This window comes from Lissotriton vulgaris, chromosome 4_1 (assembly GCF_964263255.1).
Source record: "Lissotriton vulgaris chromosome 4_1, aLisVul1.2, whole genome shotgun sequence".
In the NCBI taxonomy this organism is placed as follows: Eukaryota; Metazoa; Chordata; class Amphibia; order Caudata; family Salamandridae; genus Lissotriton; species Lissotriton vulgaris.
Window position 1 is genome coordinate 897,013,598 of NC_141691.1, and position 19,583 is coordinate 897,033,180.

Genomic DNA, 19,583 nt, shown 5'->3' on the forward strand with positions numbered 1-19,583 from the left:
TGAACCAGTAAGTTGTAAGCGAGCTGCAGGACCAAAGTATATAGGGCAGGTCTGCGTTGTATGTGTTGCCTTGGGGACATAGAGAGGGTGCTCCCAGGTAGATCTTGGAGTTTCTGAATGGTGTGAAGTCTGCGTTATTGAGGATATTGAACTAGATGTGTTTGAAGGAAGTGTCCCAGAAATCTTGTGTGGGTATTGCAATATACGTTGCAAATCTGAGTCCAGGAACTCCTGTCTTCCCGATTTGTGCAGAGGGGACCTCTGGCCTGGTCCCAACTTTGATATCCGCTTTATAAAGCTAACAAGTAAAAGTATTACCGTCTCCATGGTATGCAACTTTTGGGGCACCATGTTAGTGGGGGACGGGGGGCATATTCCGAGCACTGAAAATGAAATAGGGTAGACAACAATCATTCAATCTCGATATAGGTAAGAAATTGGCCTGGTGGGAAGTCACATTTAGTCATTAGGGTTCTCCTGCATTGAATCGGTCAGACAGTGTAGAGATACCTGCATTCACCCAGAGCTCCAAGTGCAATGTATGGGTTCCCCGAGGGGCTGGTCTGCAGCCCTTGGAGGGGAATCACTGGGGCTTAGTGAGATGTGCATTTAAGGAATGATCTTGAGTGTTGAAGTCGGGGTACTGTGATGAAAAACCATGGGGTGGGGGTGGGGTGAGTCTGCAGATGGGCGTTTTGCAGGGAGAAGCACTAAATCTAAGCAACCAGAATTCCAGTCTCGGAAAGTCTAGTCAGCCTCTTGTAATAGGTGACCGGAAAACTAGTGTGGCAGCCATTGCAACTGCGCCGATAGATAATATTGTTCAAAATCTGGTAGTCTCAAGCCTACTGCTTCAACTGGGAGTTTGAGGGTAATGAGAGGAACCCGCCTATGGCACTTGTGCCAGATGAACTCGCTTAATACCGTGTCTCTGCAATGAAAAGGTATTAGGCAGTTTAACAAAATAGTACAATAAGCTTGGGAGCATTACCATTTTAATAGGGGTTATACATCCCATTACCAATAGCAGCAGTGTAGACCAAAATGTGACCTGTGCTTTTTAGGACCGAAGTTCCATTTCTAAGTTGCCCTTCTGAAGAGCTGCAGCAGAGCAATATACATTGATCCCCAAGTATCTGAAACGTCTTTAGTTCACAATGTAGTTGCAGGTCCAGTGGGATTGGTGGGGAGATGAGATATCATGCCTGGAGGGGGGGAAGATGCAAGATGTGAGGCAATTGACCCAATCCAGAGACTTTCTCGAAGTCTGAAAAAAATCTGTGTTGCTTAGGTCTTATCTAATTGGACAACTGACGTATAAGAGGATGTCATCAACATAAAACGATGCAGCATTAAGTGTGGTTCTGGACCGAATGCCCCACTGCTGTCCCGACTGCCTCAATTTTCCTGACAATGGTTCTATTGCAGTTGGAAACTGCAAGGGAGAGAGGGGACATCCTTGACGTGCGCCTACCATGAATGATTGGGAGATATATTGTCCCTTCCTGGCCGTCTGAGACTCATATAAGACTTATATCTATTAGAGCCAAATGGAACCCACCAGATGCGCCTGTAAACCAGCTTTGTCTCCTTCATTATGGGTTTTAGACCAATACGTTGCATAATTGAAACATCGCCGTCCCTCCAGGCTTTCAATAATCTGCCTTTTTGCGGTGTAACTGGGCAGCTGCTGTTCTAAGAACCTCATAGAGAATTTCAAACAGGCCACGTCTACAGTGAGCATCCTACGTACTCCAGCGAGCATCCTACGTACTCCAGCGACCTTTTGCATATAAAACCCTCTAGTGACCACCTTGAATACATCCCATTCGAGCAGGGGTATGATGACTTACCCCCGTTGACCTAAAAACCGAAGCTGTATGTTCCTGTAGGTAGTGTGTAAAAGTGGCGTCTTCCCTAGTAGTGTCCAGCCCATTGTTAAAGTCCCTCCCAACCCCTAATACCCAGGGGATTGCAGTACAGTAAGCACTTGGACAGGGATGCCCAGAAGCCTGCCTGACCTACGTGAGGCGCATAGACACCACCCAGAACTACTGATCTCCCCTCTAGCCGACCCTTCACAAAAATATAATGTCAGTCAGTATCCACTTTGGTCGTTTCCACTGTGAACTGGATCCCAGCTTTTTAGCCATAGCACTACCCCCCATCTCGGGGGGACTGCAGGTGGGTCTCTTGAAATGTTGCTTAGTGCACCTTTCATTGTTCTCTATGATGAATGACCCTCATAGCACTTAGATGGAGATTTCAGCCCCCTGACATTCCAGGTCACACATTTTTACTTTCTAGTTACAAATGTATAATGGGGACAGTTGTCTTAATGGACTGGATTTTGCAATATTGACCAAGCAGACTGGGACAGTCAAACTTGTGTGACCATTGCCGTGCGCTTCAGGCTTCACAATCACTTTGGAGTCAGATATTGAAGGAGCCCCAAACATAACCATCAACAACCAAATCTTTGGCACATTCCCAACTTAAAACCCCATGCAGGATAGTCCCTCAGCTATTTATAAGCAGAGAAGCATAATAGTGGGGGCGATACAACCGTACAAGCAAGCACGGGGCTCGCTGAGAGATGGAATCTTTGAGTCAGGACAGCCAGCAGTTAGGCAGAAACTAAGTACATGTAACATAACCAAGTTCCTTGTTCTTGCGAGACCTTTATCGATAGCACCCTGTCACTTGGGACACTATGCATAAATGTTGTTTTGATGTATAATGTTTACTCCTAACTTTGTTGTTTAGAAATCCACAAAATATACTACACTGGAATCGGTGTGTTAGTGGTTTCTTCGCGCTCTGCCTTAATCTAACCCTCAATATTGCGATTGTGCCAATGTATCATAACCTCATATTATATCATTCCACAGGAACCACTGTTTGTCCTATATAACTATTACCCTGGTTCTTTAGTGAGTAGGGTACCCCTGTTTCTCTTGTCTCAGAGCAGGTGGCTGATCTTAAAACAGTAGCTGGCCTCTGGTAGTTATGATATTGGCCGCATTGCCCCTGGCAGCTGCGAGTTCATCAAAGCAGATCCTCGGCGGATTGCACCATGATCCCCTGGTTAATCTCCGCATCCTGGTCGACCTTGTCCGAAGATATTTGATCACAAGAAACACTGGAGTCCGAGGAAAGTAGTTTTTAGCCCAAGTTGTGCTCTCTCTTTTTGACTTGCATTAACAAAGAGCGTTTCCCTTGGCAAAGCAATTGTGTAAACCGGGAAGATCATGATTTGAGTTATCCAACCTAATCAGGTGAAAATGTCAATTAAAACTGTTAAACAAACAAAGTCACACATTCTAGTTATCTGAAGTAACTGTAATTCATGTGTAGAAGTAACTATAACTCCCTCCCGAACATGCAAAGTGTTGTCATCAGTGATGTAATTTAAAATGTTACAGTTGTGTTAACAATGATGTCATAGAACATGCTACGAGTGATGTAATATGGGAGTTAATTAGCAGTGTATGGCGAGGGCATGTGTTACAGTTTCCTGATATAACCATTAAGGTTTGGAGATATATATATATATATCTCTCTCTCCTACTGGCGGTCGCCAGTAGGTAGTTATCGTTAGGATTATTTTCAATAGGGAAATCGCAACATTCAATTGGGAATAACTTTGGCGCCGGTTGAGGAATCTTCCTGAAAAGTTCCGCAAATTTGCCTCGCGGCGCTCCGGTCCTTGCCTGAAAGTTTGGGGGGGATTCGTCAAGCGGGGGCCGAGAAAAAAGGGGGGTCCCAAAACGTGTTTTCCCCATGTTAATTTCCATAGGGGGGTCAGCCTCACTTTTAGCCCGAACGGCTGAATGGATTTCCACGAAACTTGGCAAAATTGTAGGGACTGGTAGCCCGATGTGCCTTTGCTATGTCTCAAAATATGTGCTCCAGTGGATTTTGAGTAATTTAGGTTAAAAAAAAATATATATCTATAAGTGCGCCCCGGTACGCGCACCGGGGCGCGCTCCAGCGCGCTACGCGAGTTCGCCTGCGGAAAGCTGATTGGCTCTCGGGTGTCTGTAAACATTCCAAACAGTCCGGAGCGGCCGCCATCTAGTGTCTCGGTAGGATCGAGACACAAGAGGTGGCAAAAACAAAGAGGGAAATGACCAAAAGGGGGCAGGATAGATCCACCCTGACCCCCTAGGTTTGATGTGGGGGCCAAAAACATTTTTTTTTTCCCGATTTGCGCGGGGGGGGGGGGGCGCCCGGTAAGCGCACCGGGGAGCGGACCATGGGGAAAAAAGAATGACAGAGTTTTAAAAAAAAAAGTAGCCTTTTTTTATAAATTGGAGGTAGTTCTAAAAAGAACTGTTTTTTTTCTTCTTTTTGTTTTATATATTTTTTTTGTTTTTTGGAACATTTTATACTTTTTTTGGCTTTTATGAACAGTTTTATATATTTTTTGTATTTTTTATGGGGACAAACAAAAAACAGGGAATTGTAAACAACTCAACTGGAGCAAAAAAAAACAGGAAAAAATTAAGGCTTCTTTCGGCACCGGTGGTTGTCTCCAGCACGGTTTATAAGTTTGATGCTCTGCTCCCCATAAGAAATGGTAGTCCCACAAAATATACAAGTAATCTTGTAGTCTCAAAACTGGCGTTGGATGCATGGGACCATCTCTCTAGTTTCAGGACCCGATGGAGTGGGTTGTTTAGAGGTGCTTGGAGAAGATTGGGGAGGGTTTCTGGTCAGTTCTCTGACCTCTGCTGCAGAATAGTTATTGGGGTGCTTTCGTTGCATGTGGCAAGGCATTGTGTGATTCCCAAATGAATATTTTTTTGCAGGGTTCCCCCTGGAAAGTTCAGCACCACAGATGGGACAGGTCATCTTTGCAGCATTAACTTTTTTGAAACCCCTTGGGATTTTAAAAAACTCCCATATAAAGTGCTCCTTAGGTTTATATGGGGATTGTCTTCACGCAGGAACTGCCTTCTCTCATCCTCATCCTCCTCCTCCTCCTCTTCTTCTTCACCTCCAATGTGATGTTGTGGTGGTCCTTGTGGTGGTGGTGGTGCAGATGCTCCAGCTGCTGCTGCTACTGTAGCCATTTCTCTATCAATAGAAGCAGGTCTTCCTCACTCAAAGAATAAAGTGAGAATGAGGAAAAAAGGTGGGGGCTTTCATCATTTGGAAAGCAAAACTGTTCTGAACCAATGAAAAGTGTTATTTTCAGGTCACATGACCCGATGCGCTTACGCGGCGGCGCTTACATAGCGCGTTCGTTTGCGCATGGATGCTTCCGGGTGCGCTTACGCCGTGCGTGTCACGCGGACGCGGCTACGCGATACGTCACAATGTTGTTTTCGTTCGCGGCAATAGCGCTAACGGGACGCTCACCGGTACGCGCCCTGGGGCGCGCCGCAACGGGAGCGCTTAAGGGCAAAAAAAAAAAAAAATGAAGAATATACATATAAAAAATAGTATTACATAAATGTACAATATAGGATTCAATAAAAAAATATATTTAATAGCTATAGAAATTTGCTATTAAAAAACCTATGAAATTCACTGAAAAAACCCTAGGTTTCACACCAGTTATTGTTAGGAATTAGCATTTAAAAAAACCTTTGAAATTCACTGAAAAAACCACAGGTTTCACACCAGTTATAGTTAGGAATTAGCATTTAAAAAAACCTATGAAATTCACTGAAAAAACCATAGGTTTCACACCAGTTATAGTTAGCTGGAAATTTTGCTGACATAAAACCAATGAAATTCCCACGTTATAGTTAGTTGGACTCACTATAACTCGCGCGCCCGCAATCCACTGCTGATGATGTCACATATTACATCATTCATGACATGGTCAGTGACATCACTGATGACATCACTGATGACATCTCAAATGACATCACCGATGTCATTTGAAATGTCATCAGTGATGTCATCAATGATGTCACTGACCAGGTCATGAATGATGTAATATGTTACATCATCAGCAGTGGATTGCGGGTGCGCGAAATATAGTTAGTACAACTAACTATATAGGAGCAATTTCAATGGTTTTTTAAATGCTAATTCCTAACTATATAAGGCCTGAAACCTATGGTTTTTCAAGTGAATATATATATATATATATATATATATATATATATATATATATATATATATATATATATATATATATATATATATATATATATATATATATATATATATATATTATTTTTTTGGGATACAAGAATAGATCTTTTTAGATACATTCGAAAACTAAAATTTAAGAAAATCTTTCTTTTACATCCTAAAGAGACTACTGCGGGAATACACTTGGAAAATACCATAGAGGAATCCATAAAAACACACCCCGATATTCTTGCAAACTTCCTATTGACTCCAACTCAGGAAATTTCAGAGAGGGGATCAACAGGCGCTCAGGGTGAAGATACTTTTACAAAACAAGTTCGAGAGCCTAGCAGTATGAAAAAGAAGTCAAGAAAACTGCCTGTTGCACCTCATGATGCAATTGATGTTTTTAATGAAGCAGTACTTATGGATTTGGAGAGATTATCAAAAGGGAAGATGGACATGAAATCATCCAACATCACGAGGAGAGAATGGGAGGCAATTAAGTCCCTAAAAAATGATCAAACCATTGAAATTAAACCCTCGGACAAAGGAGGTAATATTGTACTTTTCAGCAAGGAACAGTATGAACAGGAGGCACAAAGACAATTAAAAGACAAGGAGTGCTATACCACTATATAGAGAACTGAGTATCTCAATAGCATAACGGAATATCAATCCATGCTTAACAAATAGAAGGATGACGGTATGCTCAACACGGATGATTTCCTTTTCTTGCAATGTCAATCACCAATACTACCCACGTTTTACCATCTTCCGAAGATACACAAAAATGCCAAATGACCACCAGGGCGCCCAATTGTATCTTCAATTGGAAGTCTTTTGAAAAATAAGTCACGCTTCATTGATTCGTATCTAGCTCCCATAGTAAAAGACTTACCGTCATACGTGAGGGATACACAGGATTTCCTCCGTATCATGGACAATGTATCTTGGGATTCGGAAATGCTTTAAATAACATTGGATGTGGTGAATTTATACACTTGTATAGCCCATGAGGATGGCATGAAGGCGACCAAGTGGTTTCTGGATAGAAAACCAGAAAAATACAAGTCACACAGTAATATGTTGTTAAAAATGATTCACTTTTGCTAGTACCATAACATCTTCCTTTTTTCAGGCCAGTTATTTAAACAAATTAGGGGAACATCTATGGGCTCGTGCTTCTCCCTCAGCTACGTGAACTTGTTCGTGGGCTGGTGGGAGAAGCACGAGGCATGGGGTGAGACCAATGAGGTATGGACAGAATTTTTTTTATGTGGACTAGGTACATTGACGACCTCTTTATTGTGTGGCGCGGCGATCGCACCTCGGCTGAGGAGTACATCGCCGTCCTCAACAATAACAAGTGTAAGCTGCAATTTACCAGCACAATAAGTGCCACAAGTATTTGCTACTTAGATTTGGAGGTTTTTATACACAACAATACTCTCCAAACAAGACTTTTCAGGAAACCCACGGCGGGGAATGCCGTGTTGCATGCGGCCAGCTACCATCCGAAAAGTCTTATTAAAAATGTCCCGTATGGTGAACTTCTGCGGCTTAAAAGAAATTGTTCAGTAGAGACTGACTTCCAACAAGCGATGCTTGCAGAAGATTTCATAATAGGGGATACTCTAAGAGCTTACTTGAACAGGCTTCAAAGAAGGCGTCGATAGTCAACAGGAGGGATCTCCTGGTGGCAAAGAATGTACCAAAGGTGGAAGATGAGGTGAGAATGATCACCAAATCTGGAGATCTGGTCCACAGTTTTAAGAAAAATTGGCACATTTTAACTACTGACAATGTTTTGAAAAGGCACCTTCCTCAGCAGCCTTTGATAACTTATCGACGTTGTCAGTCACTTTCTGATCATCTAGTTCGTAGCCATTTTTCCTCACAAGCCCAACTTACTGAACTCAGTAATATCAAAGGGTTTTTCCCTTGTTTGCGCTGTAAAGCCTGTAAAGCGGTACAAAAGGGAGTGGTGATGGACGGAGCATCTGAATCAATCAAACACTCACACCCTGCCAAAAGATCTGGGTTTAATCCATCACCGTTCTTTAGCCCACTCTGCCACCCCAGTTCAGACATGGCTATATGCAAATCAGTCTGACCCTGTGCCTCATGGGAACAGTCCAGCCCGAACTGCCAAGCCATGTCTTCCCTGAACCGGAAACAAGCTTCCGAGGACCGGTTTCTGGCATTCCAGCCGTCTTGAGCCCGGCTTGCTTGAATCCAGTGGCAAAGTGAGCAAGGGACTCCCGTCTGAGCATACCCTGCCACACTTATGGCGGCCAAAAGCGGTTCAAAAGGGGGTGGTGATGGACGGAGCATCTGAATAAATCAAACACTCACACCCAGTCAAAAGATCTGGGTAAAGCTTGTAAAGGCAGTAAGAAAATATCAGAATATCCGCGCAGGAGAGGATAGACCGAATAGGAAAATAAAGAAACTCCTAAATTGCAATTCAGACTGCACCATTTACTGTCTAGAGTGCCCCTGCAAAAAAAGTTACATTGGGAGCACCATCAACCCCACTAAACTCAGAATACTTGAACATATGCGAGCAAACGTGAATAAGGACAAAGCCTAACCGGTTGCTCGTCATTTCGCAGAATGCCATCAAAGCGATAGGGATCTTCTGAGTATTTACTGCATCGACCAGGTAAAACGTCTGGAAAGAGGGGGAGACAGAGAAAAGGCACTTCGAGTCCTAGAATCTAGGTACATTATTGACCTTAAAACTATGACTCCATGGGGCCTCAATAATGACGAGGAATTGTGGGTCCACCTCTAACAATACACATGGGATCATGTATATTTACACTGTTATGTGCCCGGATTCTAACTGATTAATAGAGACACTGCCTACAAATATACACCTATTCAATAGCCGACCTCATTACTTATGAACTTATATAGCAGAGTTATTGCTGCCCATACAGGGCTACAAAACTAAAAAAACAGAAACACAAATAAAAACAAAATGGGAGACATTCTGGTCCCTGGCGTTAATAAACATAATGAAATTGGGAATACACCCCTATAAAACAAAACTTTTAACAAATGTTAGTTGTCATTGTGGTCATATAGGACCTGAATGTCTATCAACTCTGCACTAAAATGAAAATGAGAGTATGTACATAAAATTATAAACTGTTTGTTGTACAAATGTTTTTTATTAAGCACTGAGCACTTTATTTTTCGCCATGATAAACACTATTGATATATGTAGAAACATATGTTGAAAGATGGCCACCGTTTTTGAAACAATCTACCATCGTTTGTCAATGAATGTAGTAATGACTGGTGGGTTTAAAATGGCGAATGATTGTTTGCACAAACAGACACTGACGAAGCTAGATTAGCGAAACGCGTCTGTCTGGGGTGAGAGGGTCTGCATTAAAAAACTGAAAATTCGGATTCCAGCGTGCTTGCCGTTTGTTCGATTATATAGTCGAATTGTGTTGATATATATATATATATATCTATCCTACTGGCGGTAGCCAGTAGGTATATATAGTTAGGACCTAGTTTCCATAGGAAATCCCCAACATTCTATTGGGAATAACTTTGGCGCTGGTTGATGAATCTTCGCAAATTTCTCAAAGAAGATGGCTCGCTCCGCTCCTTCCCTGAAATTTTGGGTGGGATTCATCAAGTGGGGGCCATGTTAATTTCCATAGGACCTTTAGACTCGGCTACAGCTTGAACCACTGAAGGGAATTACACCAAACTTGTCAAAATGGTAGTGTCTGGTACGCAGATCACGCTTTTGGTAAAATAGTGTAAATCCCTCCAGTGGTTCCTGAGAAAAGTAAAAGAGAAACAAATTATATATCTATAAGCGCGCACGCGTGCACGCACCCCCGCGAATTTTCGGAATTTTTTTTTGGGGGGGGGGCTTGGGGGGCTTCTGTCTTATATTTTATTGTGTTTTATTTTAATTTCGAGGGTGCCCACCCCTCGTTTTACTCCCGAGATCACCGCCGCGGCCCGAGCTGCCTCAAGATGGCCGCCTCCTGGTTGTGGGCGGGCCGGGAGGACGTGGTTTCCGCTTCCCCCTGCTTGGGGGAAGCCTTTGATGTGCCCGCCGGTCTCCCGTGTCAAGGGGGAGACCGGATAATGATGGGGTGACACCTTTACGCTGCAGCCTCACCTCACCTCTGCTCTTTCTCTGACAAGCGCAGAGGGCAGAGGCCCATCGCATAAAGAATTCTGGGCATTCTCTCAGAAAGACGCACAATCAACACTCGAGGCAGCTCAGGTTCCGGCAAAGGGCGCATGTTTGTAAATAAAACAATGTATTGTTATCCCGTGAGGCGCAGGTCCGGCCTCTCCACTCATCGCAGGGGGAGCAGCAGTGAAAGCTGCCTGTGGAGGAAATGAAAGCTTTTTAATCTGGTTTAAGAGGCGCTGGATGCGGGAGGAGGCAGCGCAGAGGGAGGGGTCAGGCTATTCCATGGAGGCTCGGCAGCGCGCTTTTTTTCTGCCTGAATATTAGCCGAGGAGATGCGCCCGGGCTCCCATCACCTATGCATGTGAGGCAGCGGCGGGGAGGCAGGTACAGCGCGCAGCACCGGCACTCTGCACAGGAGGCCTGCGGCCGCCCAGGGCGCTGTAAAGTTTGCAGCTCTGGAGAGGCGCTGCGCGGGGATCAGGGACCGAGGTGCTCACGGGGCGTGTGAGGGGCAGGAGGCTCCCCTGAGGACAGGGGGCGCTCGCCGAGGACCGCAGTGAGGAGGAGGGACCCTCTCAGCCTGCCCCAGGATGGGATCCGGGCCGTGCTGGAGACGCTGCGTCTGCTGGCTGCTGCCGCTGTTCCTGCACCTGGGTGAGTGAGTGTTGTAGTCTCTTCGTGGATCCCCACCTCACTTCCGGTGCCCGGGAGAGGGGAGCGTGTGTCCTGCAGCATCCCCGACCCGGCCTGCGGCCAGACTCTCCCCACTCATCATCTCTCTCTTTCGCAGCTGTCTGTCTGTCATGCCCTGTCTCTCTCTAGCACCCTTTGTATTTCTGTCGCTCTCTCGGTATCTCTTTCTGTCATCCCATAACTCTCAGGATCTCTTTCATGAGCTCTCTCGTCTCCGTGGCTCTGTATCTCTGCCACTCCGTATTTCTCTGTATCCACCACTTTCAGTATCACTCTATCACAATCCCTCTCTTTATCTCTTTCGGTCTGTCTCCCACCTGTACGGCTCCGTCTCTCTGTATGTCACTGTACATCCACCCCTCTCTCTGCACCTCCGTCACTCTCACGGCATCCCTCTGTCTTCTACTTATCTCCCTCAATCTCTGTCACTCTCGATATCTCAGCCTTCTACTGTCGAGACCCCTCTCCTCTCTGTGGCTCAGTATCTTGGACAGCCTCTGCTTCCCGCTGTATCTCTCATTCCCGTATCTCTGTTCATATGCCTTTTCTACCCCCCCTCCACAGCTCCCTTCCTCCTCTCCCTACTGTCCATCTCTGTCCCGTACCCAATTTCTCTCTCACTGTTTCCTTATCTCTCTCACAGACTCCCTATCCTTCTCTGTAGGTCACCCCCCCACTCTAGCCCTCTTCATTCCTGTATCTTTCCATATAGCTCTCTACACTTCTGTCTATTCCCCCTACTTTCAAGCTTTCGGACTCTGTTTGCCCCTCTAGCTCCCTGCCCACCCCCTCTCTCTAAATATATATAGATATACACTCTCGGGCCACTCTCTCTGTTCATCTCACCACCCCTCTCTCTCTGAGATATATAATTTTATATATATATATATATATTTATATATATATATATATATATATATATAGTTATTATAGTTATAGATATGTAGATGGATATATAATCTCTGCTCATCTCACCTCTCTCTACGGTACACGGGCCTGCATATTCCCCATGAGTGCATTTCTTCAGTGGTTGTAGTGGAATCTCCCTTAGCATGCTTTTCTACTGTTTTTCTTTTTTTTTCACTTTATCTTGTTTTGCTCAAGCTGTGGGTTGGTGGTGGAAGGGCATGCTCCAGCCTGTGGGCACGCACCTCCCCCCTCTGTCATCCTGCCTCCTAGCCCTTTTCATAGGACATAAAGCTAATCCCACCCCCACCTGCTCCGGCCAGTGACAGGTCATTGTTAAACACCCCTTCCCCACCCCTCTCCATTGTCATGAAGACATGGCTGCAAGGGGGACCTCCCTCTCTCACTGCTGCCAGCAGCAGCTCCCAAGAGCCATGTAGGCTGTTTTCTAAAGTTTGGATGAGTTGCTAACATTACACCATGCCTTAAGTCGTTGGCTTTCATGTAACAAATCAGTGAATTCTGGGACATTTAATATTAGGTTGCTTCACTTAAATCAGCTGAACAAAGTCATCTGTTAACTACGATTTATGAAACGAGAGCACATGACTGCCCTTTGTTGCACGGCCTACCTAGCCCGTTGCTAAGTTTGTGGCGCTTTCAAGTGTGTTCTGTGGGTACTCAAACACACAAGGTAAGGAGTTGCTAGTGTCCTTCCAAGTCTAGTTTGTCTAATGTTTATATATATGGCGGAGGTGCGTGCAAAATAAAACAGCTTCAGCACTAGCTTTGGGTCTGCATTCTTTCTTGCTGGAAAAGCGGATTTGTGAACGGAGTTCAGAAAATATATATATATATATATATTTCACTAAAAAAAACATAGGTTTTAGGCCTTATATAGTTAGGAATTAGCATTTAAAAAACCTTTGAAATTCACTGAAAAAACCATAGGTTTTAGGCCTTCTATAGTTAGGAATTAGCATTTAAAAAACCATGAAAATTCACTGAAAAAACCATAGGTTTCAGGCCTTATATAAGTTAGGAATTAACATATAAAAAAACCATTGAAATTCCTCCTATATAGTTAGCTGGACATTTTATTGATATAAAACCAATGAAATTCCACATATAGTTAGTTGCACTAACTATATATTTCGCGCATCCGCAATCCAATGCTGATGATGTCACATATTACATCATTCATGACATGGTCAGTGACATCACTGATGACATCACTGATGACATCTCAAATGACATCACTGATGACATCACTGATGACAGCTCATTTAACATCAATGATCACACCACTGATGATATACTTCATGTGATAATACAATGCACCTCCTTACACTCTAATATAACCTCTGTTACACCTAGTGTAAAATACAGAGTGTCATTTTTGAAACTATTGACACACCAATACCATTTACTACATACGCACTCACTGATTCCTACGTCTACACACACATTCATTCATTCACCCATAAGGTCACTCGTACATACAGTCACTCATCATTACAACACTATCATATGCACTCATACACCTATGCAGACACTCACACACTGCCACTCATCCATGGAGTTACTCACACACCTAGTCAGTCCTGTAAAGAATCAATCACACTTTGATTTCTTCATCTATACAGTTAAACACAGAACAGCTTACATTTTCACAGATATACTAACACATACTTACTCACTTATACAATCAAATCCTTCATCCATACTCTTATACATCCACTCATTCTTCAATATGTAAAACCTATTTAAAATTTTGAAAAACACACAGTCACTGGATGATGTCATCAGTGATGTCATTTGAGATGTTATCAGTGATGTCATCAGTGATGTCACTGACCATGTCATGAATGATATAATATGTGACATCATCAGCATTGGATTGCGGATGCACGAAATATATAGTTAGTGCAACTAACTATATGTTGAATTTCATTGGTTTTATATCAATAAAATGTTAAAATGTCCAGCTAACTATATAGGAGGAATTTCAATGTTTTTTTATATGTTAATTCCTAATTATATAAGGCCTGAAACCTATGGTTTTTTCAGTGAATGTATATATATATATATATATATATATGTATATATATGTGGATATATGTATGTATGTGTATGTGTATATATATATATATATATATATATATATATATATATATATATATAAAAAATTACCTACTGGCTAACTATATAAGGCCTGAAACCTATGGTTTTTTCAGTGAATGTATATATATATATATATGTATGTATATATATATATATATATATATATATATATATATATATATATGTGTGTGTGTGTATATATATATATATATATATATATATATATATATATATATATGTATGTATGTATGTATATAAAAAATTACCTACTGGCAGTCGCCAGTAGGTGGTTATAGTTAGGATTATTTTCAATATGAAAATCGCAACATTCTATTGGGAATAACTTTGGCGCCGGTTGAGGAATCTTCCTGAAAAGTTCCTCAAATTTGCCTCGCGGCGCTCCGGTCCTTCCCTGAAAGTTTGGGGGGATTCATCAAGCGGGGACCGAGAAAAAAGGGGGGTCCCAAAACGTGTTTTCCCCATTTTAATTTCTATAGGGCGGTCGACCTCACTTTTAGCCCGAACGGCTGAATGGATTTCCACCAAACTTTGCAAAATTGTAGGGACTGGTAGCCCGATGTGCCTTTGCTATGTTTCAAGATATGTGCTCCAGTGGATTTTGAGTAATTTAGGTTCAATAAAATATATATATCTGTAAGCGCGCCCCGGTACGCGCACCGGGACGTGAACCAGCGCGCTACGCGAGTGGAAAGCTGATTGGCTCTCGGGTGTCTGTAAACATTCCAAACAGTCCGGTGCGGCCGCCATCTTTTTTCTCGGTAGGATCGAGACACAAGAGGTGGCAAAAACAAAGAGGGGAAATGACCAAAACGGGGCAGGGTAGACCCCCCTAGGTTTGATGTGGGGGCGCGGGGGAGCGCCCGGTACACGCACTGGGGAGCATACCGTAGAGAAAAAAGAATGACAGAGTTTATTAAAAATGTAGGGTTTTTTTAATAAATTGGAGGTAGTGCTAAAAAGAACTGTTTTTTAATTCTTTTTGTTTTTATATTTTTTTTATTGTATTTTTGAACACCTATACATCCTGTTACACACTGACAGTCATCCAAAAGTTACTCACACACATACATGCAAATAAACTATTGAACATCCATTTATTTGCATATACAACTATACACCCACTACCACCTTACTTCTAGGGAAACTTACACATACTTACTCTCTTAAACAATCACTTATAGAAACACATACTTATTTAAACAGGAACTGTTACAATCTCTCACTCTCACATATACTCATTTATATACATCAATATTCACATATACTAGATTAAAATGTATGTTGTTACTGATAATGACACTAGTGAGACAGTCATTCACTCACTAACACACACATATACACACTCATCCACCCATACAGTCCTGCACATTTGCTGTCTTCAAAACACATACAAACAGTGAGTCAGTCATTGATGCATCTATGTGCTAAGTAATACCCCCACCAAACCATACAGGCACTCATACTGATACTAAAAAAAATCTAATAACCCATATACACACACGTGTAGCTACTCACCAACCCATGCAGCCACTTACACACAAAGTGAAACACTGATACATATATTTAAATATTCAAACATTACTCGCTAATATATGTATTCACTAAGATACACTTAATAAGCCAGTTAACCAATCAAATTTTTTTTTTAAACATCCATTTAGACACTTATTTAAACATTTATTCTTCCATCGACCTTTACATATACATATATAAAACATATTTATTTTTCAGAAAGACACACATTCACTAGATGGTGTCAACAGTGATGTCATGAGTGATGTCACTGACCATGTCATGAGTGATGTAATATGTGACGTCATCAGCAGTGCATTGCAGGCGCGCAAGTTATAGTGAGTCCAACTAACTATAACGTGGGAATTTCAATGGTTTTATGTCAGTAAAATGTCCAGCTAACTATAACTGGTGTCAAACCTATGGTTTTTTCAGTGAATATATATATATATATATATATATATATATATATATATATATATGTATATATGTTTATTGTTAAATGCTGATGTCAAGTAAAGCACTGCAGGGATTTATGTGGTAATGCCTTGCGGATTTCAGTGCTGATTCTGCAGGTGTTTCAAGCCTGAATCCTTTCTGTCTGTCTGAGAAGAGTTTGTTTTGTTCTCTGAAGCTAGAAAACTTGAGCATTTGCCCAGTAACGTTTGTCTGTAGTTAACATTTAATCTCCTCAAACCCATTGTGCTGTTATGGAAACATGGGAGGGTGAACAGCAGTCATAAAAGCCTCCATCTATAGAACACTAATAACCAGTACGTTGTAGATATTTCAGTAATGATCGTAGTGTGAATATTTTTTGGTATATCATTGTTCTGCAAATGTGTAGTCTGAGCCCTGCACAGGGAAGTAATGTGAGAAGTTTCTCCAAAATGGAGAATCTACATTTTACATTTGTTTGGAGTGTGTTCTAGGCATCTGGGTGTCAGTACATGGATAACTACCCAGGAAACGATATTATTTTCACAAAATTAGATCTGATTGTTAATTTTGCCATTGATGATGGGGCCAGAGTACATCAAACGTAGTCTGGGACAATGTTGTTGTGGGATAGGAGGAGTCTGGTGTAGGATGCCCCTTGAGTTTAAGGTTGTTGGGGGTCAATGAAGTATGTTTTTGATAAACGTAAAGTAGTTGACACTTTCTTGCCTTTTTTAAAGTAGATAATCCTCTCCAAGTTCTTGAGTTTTTGCTTGGAATTAAAGTGCAGGGGCATAGTGTGCAGTCCTTGTCATAACCTTTACCGTTGATTTTTATTTTTTTCAAAGGGATTTACATTCGTGCTAGTGCCTGTGAAACTTAGGTCTGCTCCATTGGGTTGTAGTTCTTTTAAACGTACTGAGTGGGCTGTGTACAGTTGAAACTATATGGACTTATAGTGGTGATTCACTTTTCCAGCGCTTTTTTGGTATCTGCTGATTTGAGATCAGAAGGTGGTTTGTGATGGTGGTTCTTTCCTTCTTGGAGCATGCTTGACAGCTTTGAGCTCCTTGAGCAAGCAGCCAGTGTAAGCTTTGTGGTGGTCAGAGCTACTGCTCTGGTGATTTTGAATAAATACATTTATGTTTCTGTACTATTTATGGATGTTGTCAACCTATTATCTTCCAATAGTTTGTGTGATGTTCTGCATTTGTCTGTGTTATTAATTTCCACGGTCTTGCCTGATAATTTTTCTATGAATATTTATAAACTTTGGGGCGCTGGATAGAAACAAAATATAGTAGTATTTTAGTCTAGTAGACTCAATTCCATAAACAAGAATCACTTACTATTCCTAACTACTTGGTGGGCCAGTTTTCAGTCAGTAAGTCTTCTTAAATGATTGGAACAGAGTAAGAAAAGACAGGGACTACAGACGTACAGATAAGTGTTGAGCAGCAAGTGATGTCCATGCGCCGAACATTGTGTGCACCAGTTTCCAATACGCTCTAAAGATTTGTGCATTCCCAATATCATACCTTGAGAGTACTTTAGAGATTACTATGAGTACCCACTCTTTTTCGTTCCACATTTTGCAGATGGGATTTTAACAGCATCTACTGAGAACACTATCCATGCACACCAAGGGTCAGATGTTTATACGTGTAACATTTGTCTGCAGACTTTTCACAAAGAAACACAGTATCAACGCCACTGCCGAGACCATGAAAGAAATGATAAGGTCAGTATATTTATTAAAAACTAAAATCTAATGTTAGATGGCTATATTAAACTTCATAAACAATAGGCATGTTTGCATCATTGAAGCTCTGTTACTGTAAACACTACTTGTTTGCACTAAACTGAAGTTATGTATGTAGGATTTAATGTGTTCAATTGCACATTAGTAGTATTGTAGCCCCTTCATGGATTATACATTTGTGTAGCTTACGTGGGTCTGTTCTACTGTTTAATATCCCACTGAACGAGTTTGGGAAAATCATGGCTTGGAAACAATGGCAGGTTATTATTTTATGCCATTCTCTATAGTTCTTTAACTAGGGTTTGAACGCAAGCGGATAGACTCGAGAATCAACAGCAGAAGTTCATGCGTGCTTGCGGAGGTTAACTGTGGACTTGCCCTATGTTGCTGATTAGTGATCCCGAGGATAAAGTCCCTTGTGAATCTGAGTGGTCCCAGTTCAGCTGAATATGCCTTTTTGCTTCGGGTTTTTTTTTTATAGTACCCGCCACTGAGTCGCTTTGCTTCCTTTCAGACTTGCTGCTTTCTGATGAACTTGATGCCTCATCACCTGTTCCCGATAGAGAGCCATCTGAGGCAGAGAAGAAGTTTTCATTTGCTAAGTCTGGGATCTGTGGGTTGAATGGTCTAGTATTCACATTTTCAAGACCATTTTCTAGACCATTTTCTACATCATTTTTATCTTTGCTGGAGATGACTTTTGCTGCTTCAGGGTCAGTAGGGGTGGAGACAGTAGAGGTGGTAGAGAGGGTAATGTCATCAATAGCAGGTGCGACGGTAATGGCTATAGCAGCTTGATCGCCAGGAGTAGCAGCTGGTAACAGCACTTCCTTACTCGCAATAGTCTCTCCTCTAAGATCAATCATAGGTGATTGTGCGGTTTGCAGCGAAGGTTGTGTAACATCTTGAGCTGAGACCTTGCCAGGCGGGCTACTAAGTTCGATTGAAACGGGAGTTGGGGTGGCAGCAGGAGTAGGGGTAAGTATAGGGGGAGTTTTAAGCACAGGAAAATTTCTGGCAATGGATAGAGAGCTTCCAGTTCCTACAGCGCCTGCAGTTAGGTTTTCTTTTAAACTGTTTGCCCCCCCCCCGAGCTTGCCCTTTTTTTACCCCCCCCAACTTCCCTTTTACCTTTTGTTTAGGAGGTCTGATTTTTCAGGTGCTTTCTCCAGCTTGTCTCTATCACCTGGTTCTTCGTGGGTTGTGTTGATTTTTGCTTTAAGGGTTTTCTGACCCCGCCTAGTCATTCCGCCATCCCTGCCGTTGTGCTACGCTTCTGAGGCGGAATTCCGCTGCCTCCGTCAAGGACACTCAGCAGCCTTGAGCACTTTCGAATTGCGTTAGCGAGAGCAGAAGAGATTTGGTTCGCAGTTACAGGGGAACCAGCGCAGCACCGTGCACGCAATACCACACACACACACCCAGGCGCGTGATCCAGTATCTTTGTGTCCGCACCGAGCATAGACCGAAGCTCGAGGCGCCCGGGGTTCATGTGCCGCAAGCGCTGATGACAGCGCAATCATCCTCTCAGGTTCGTTGGAGGCCAGGACTGTTAGCCAGGGCGATGAGCCGATAAGAGAGTCCGGCTGTTCAGGTCAGCCTTGTGTTGCGTGTGGTGTGGTGGGAGAGGAAACACTCACACCAGCGCCATCTGCTGTCTCGCACTTTTTTGTGAACGATTTTCTGGGGAGAGTACCCACTCAAAATTGGTGGTAGAGGTCCCTATCATCAAAACTGGTAATGGTATCCGAGTAGGCCTCCAATCTATGTTCAATTTTGTGACCCAGAAAGACACCTGTTAAGGAATCGCCATTCACCTGAGAAAGAGACTTCTGGCGGACCATATCCCTA

General features: G+C 42.6%; 1 protein-coding gene across 3 annotated transcripts in view; it reads left to right on the plus strand.

Annotated features, from left to right (window-relative positions):
* Window positions 1-19,583, plus strand: part of ZNF236 (zinc finger protein 236) — a 1,135,475-nt gene that overhangs the window by 43,822 nt on the left and 1,072,070 nt on the right. For all 3 annotated transcript variants that reach the window (XM_086965182.1, XM_086965180.1, XM_086965183.1), the window contains exon 2: window positions 17,569-17,711. In XM_086965182.1, coding sequence (XP_086821308.1) covers window positions 17,569-17,711 — 143 coding nt within the window. The remainder of the gene's footprint in view (window positions 1-17,568; window positions 17,712-19,583) is intronic.